This window comes from Neltuma alba, unplaced genomic scaffold, assembly GCF_004799145.2.
Source record: "Neltuma alba isolate B1F8T4 unplaced genomic scaffold, ASM479914v2 tig00006900_pilon, whole genome shotgun sequence".
Classification (NCBI taxonomy): Eukaryota; Viridiplantae; Streptophyta; class Magnoliopsida; order Fabales; family Fabaceae; genus Neltuma; species Neltuma alba.
In genome coordinates, this window is record NW_021634614.1 from 1 (window position 1) to 4,026 (window position 4,026).

Here is a 4,026-nt window from a genome sequence, read left to right on the forward strand (position 1 = left end):
AGCAATTGGATTAGTGTTGCAGGCTTTGCTTCTTAGCATGGCTGTTGGTGTATATTGGACTGGAGCAGTTTCTCGACAGACCCCGCTTATTTCCTTCTTGTGTCTGATTGTAAGTGTATTTTATTTTGTCACTAATAAGATAAGTATATAATGATAAAATAAAGTAGCTTAGTGCAGCGCTAGGACAACAATCATGATGTATGGGTAAAGCTGGCACGAGACAAGTGTAGCATTTTTGCCATATTGAATTTGCAAGTTAGTCGGCTCCGATGAAACCAGAAACTCTGATAAGATACTTTTAGTAGAACTTGCAATTGTTGGCAAACAAGACTCGAAGTTTGGACTAAGTGGAATGGCATTTTTTTTTAACTTCATCTAAATCAAGTTTATTGTAACAATTGTCCTGAGTAGATATGTTTGTCCATGGCTTAAGCTTTATAAGAAAGGAAGCAATACCTTGGGATGGTCTCAATTTGCATAATCTGATGATTTGGGGAGTATCCTACACATAAAACTAGTTATCATTGAAGTTTTCCGCTGAAGATATGTATGCATATGTGATCATGTATGCAGATATTGTCAAGGTTTGGAAATATGTCATATGAAGTGGGGATGCAGATTCTTCAAACGGGGAACCCCTCCTCCAAAGCAAATCTCATTGGGACAACAGAGGTTGCTGTTGCTAGTTTTGCAGAGTGCGCAATGCTGGGAGTTGCAATGATTGCAAATGATGTTTCACATTTTGGAATTCTGGCAGTGTTGTCTCTTGCATCAGTGGTTGCTGCGGCTTGGATATTTTGCAGATGGTTGCTGAATGGAACTGATGACCGGAAAGCCTTTTCTCCTGTGATCCTCACTTATGATTTTTATGGAGGTATCCTTTCATTATCTAGTTTATTGGTTGCTAGCATAGTTTATGAATTTCTGTGTCATTTTTAAGGCCCCTTTCCGTGTCACTCGTGTCTACATGCATATGGAAGGGGCAGAGAATATGACATCTTCCAGTGCACTAACTTGGTTGATACTGAAGACATTTAATAAATTACCCACTTCCTTGATTTTCTGCATATTGGTCTATTACTACTTTAACTATCCCTATTCATTGCACCTTCTGTTTGTGACTTTGTGCAGTTGTTCCGTTCGACAAGAACGCGAGCCAGAATACATATTTGAATTTATTTGATATTGCTGGACGAGGAGGGCTGGTGAAACTTTTTCTCCTCACCAGGTTATTACAAATTAATAGATAGGCATTGCTCGTGTGAAAAATTAGAATAGGTCCAACGTATGTTTTTCCTTATACGCATCGTGATTATAGTGCACGAGGCTAATAATCAATCGAAGTCTAAACAAAATAGAATGTGTGAAAATTGACAGGCTTGATGTGAAATGAAGACAAAGCGAGTACATGCACTGGGATGGTATCCGTACCCTTCGCACTGGGTCTCGCTGGTCTTGGCCTTCAACAGACTGCACCCCTTATTTTAACAAGTATCACACGCGCATTTCTTCTCTCCCCGTCCATATAAGCATCTTTTTTTTAAAAAAAAAAAAAACAAAAACAAATATATTTTAGAATATAAGATTTTGCTTGTAATGTAATCTATGGTATAAATTAGATTTTTAGAAGCTGACCTTGAACTTAAGTGATGTGGGCCAAAAAGCTGCTAATCAATGACATTTGTTTATTTATTTTAAAAACAATTTTTTACATAAAATAAAATTCTTGTTTTCTTTTAAATATTTAATTAAAACTACCAAATAATGATATGAGTATTTTTTAAAAAAAAATTCTAAATAAGATATGGCATATGATAATTTCATTATAATAATAAACTAATTTAAAAAATAAATAAAGTTTGATGGGTTAAAAAAGCTTGCTTTTTAAGATCCAACTTATATGATTAGCTTTACTTTGGAGTTGACAACTTCTTATATGTTGCTAAAATAAGGGTGTGCATGAGTAGGGCTGAGTAGGGTAGCTGCAAAATGCAGTTTGGTGCTTGGCCCTGCCCAGTAGAAGCCCATGCTATTTCCGACTGGGCTATTGCTAGCTGGGTAGGGCAGATTTTTCTTACCCAAATTTATAACTTGAGTCGTGAAATTGTTGTGTCTTAATAGATATCCATACTTTAACAATTTAACAATATCCATAATTTATTAAAAACAAGAAAGTAAAAAATTGTAATCAAAGTCTTAAAGTCCAAATAATTTGCATCAACCTTCACAAAGTTGAGAAAATAACAAGACATGTAAAAAATACAAGCTATATTAACATGTTCAATTATTTATTAACTTATAGTTTAATATAATTTATAGAGATCTATATATTACATTCAAATTGGTATAATTAGTATTATTTCATGATATATGAAGTAATATCAACATATAAAAGTTAAAAAATAATCATAGTACACAATAAGATAATTTTAAAAAGTTAAAAAAGGTGGTGTGTGTTTTTTTTAAAAAAAAAAAACTAGAACTTTAAAAATATAAAGTCTAATAATATAAGGGAGTAATATTCCTTTTGCGTATTGAAGTATAATAAAATATAGTGTATTAATATTACATTATATACATTATAATTCTAAAAAAAAATATATTATAATATAAATAATTATATATATATTTGGGGCAAGGCCAAATGGGAAGGCCTGCATGCCATGCCTGCTAACTGGCCCTACCCATGAATAGCCCAATCCGAAAATACTCATTTTTTTTTTCGGGCTGTGTTTTTTGGTTTGGACGGGCAGGGCATTTTTTTTGACGGGCTTGGACGAGCATACCGGATTACTGGGCCTCATATAAACACCCCTACATTAAAATATAGGTATCCTCCTATATGTTTTACGGTATGACATTTCATTTGAAATATTGAGTTTTCATATTGCTTTAATTAGTCATAAAACTTTTTTAACTAATTAACCAAATTTCTGTGACTAATACTAATTTTTAGGATAATTATAACTGTCTTAAGTAAAATAGTTAATTAAAGCTTATGAAGATGGCAAGAAAATAATTAACGCTTATAAAAAATAGTATAAGTACTAATTTTAATTATTAATATAAAAGTTCGTTTGATTTTTTTACTTTGGTACTAAATATAAAACTTTAAGTTATTTTGTCTCTCATATATATCTTTTTTTTCATAATAATCCTTATAATAATGGTGTAGTCTTAACTAATATATTTGATTAGTAAAGATATTTTAAAAAAGAAAACATCTATTTATTATAAATAACTAATCTAATTAATTTTTTAGTTTACTCAAATTAGTCAATTAATTTTTTTAATTAAGAATCTGAGATACTACTCCGATTCTAAATATAAAACTTATTTGTCATATAAATTTATACTATAAAATAAGTTATATATATAACAGTGGAAGAGTAGTATTTATTTTTTTATTTTTTCTGAGTGAAAGGAGTAGCATTTATTATCGTCGAGGAGAGAGTAGGTTGTTCTTGGGCAGTAAGAAATGAAGGTGTGAACTGTGAAGAATGAAAGCAGAAGAAGGGGCGGGTGAATATAACTAAACAAAAGCAGAGAAATGGGCCTTGGTCCACGCTTGCAATAAAGGGCAGAGAACGGGTGGAGAATAATACGGAAAAGGGTGGCGGGTACAAAGACAGGCACGTGGGACGGTGTGTGTGGGGGAGTACTGCCGCCATCTTCAACTAAAAAGCCTCCCGGGTTTCTCGCGTGCTTCCTACGTCTTGCCCCGGTCGCTCTCGCTCTCTCTCTCTCTCTCATCCTACGTCCCCGTTTTTGTCCCTGTCTTTTCTCATCTCTTATTTCTAGGTCGGTTTTAAGGATTAACTTTTGATTTTGATTCTTTAAATCTTAAATCATAAATGTTGGTTTTTTACAGTTTTTTTAATTTAAAATATTAGTTTGTATATAATTCAGATCATCTCACAAGTGACTAAAATTAAAAAAAGAACAATTTGAAAACTAAAAATTATATTAACCTTGTAATAATATTCATATATTTTTGGTCATTTCAAAACACGGGCACATTTTTTA

General features: G+C 32.3%; 1 protein-coding gene across 2 annotated transcripts; it reads left to right on the top strand.

Annotated features, from left to right (window-relative positions):
- The first annotated feature begins 6 nt into the window (after nucleotides 1-6).
- LOC114751399 (solute carrier family 40 member 2, chloroplastic-like) lies at nucleotides 7-1,512 on the top strand. Of its 2 annotated transcripts, XM_028940072.1 has the most exons (4): nucleotides 7-109; nucleotides 619-874; nucleotides 1,132-1,285; nucleotides 1,378-1,512. In XM_028940072.1, exons 1-3 carry the CDS (start codon nucleotides 38-40, stop codon nucleotides 1,248-1,250), a joined length of 447 nt encoding a protein of 148 aa, XP_028795905.1. In that variant the 5' UTR covers nucleotides 7-37; the 3' UTR covers nucleotides 1,251-1,285; nucleotides 1,378-1,512. The 2 variants fall into 2 exon arrangements, with proteins under 2 accessions (XP_028795905.1, XP_028795904.1); XM_028940071.1 differs by having other exon boundaries at nucleotides 1,132-1,424.
- Nucleotides 1,513-4,026: the final 2,514 nt, after the last annotated feature.

What these genes read in the sequence shown, in the direction of transcription:
- LOC114751399 (XM_028940072.1), top strand. Translation starts at nt 38, where the DNA reads ATGGCTGTTGGTGTATATTGGACTGGAGCAGTTTCTCGACAGACCCCG. An exon ending in TTTCCTTCTTGTGTCTGATT is followed by an intron (nt 110 to 618) that starts GTAAGTGTATTT and finishes GTGGGGATGCAG; the next exon opens with ATTCTTCAAACGGGGAACCC. An exon ending in CACTTATGATTTTTATGGAG is followed by an intron (nt 875 to 1,131) that starts GTATCCTTTCAT and finishes GACTTTGTGCAG; the next exon opens with TTGTTCCGTTCGACAAGAAC.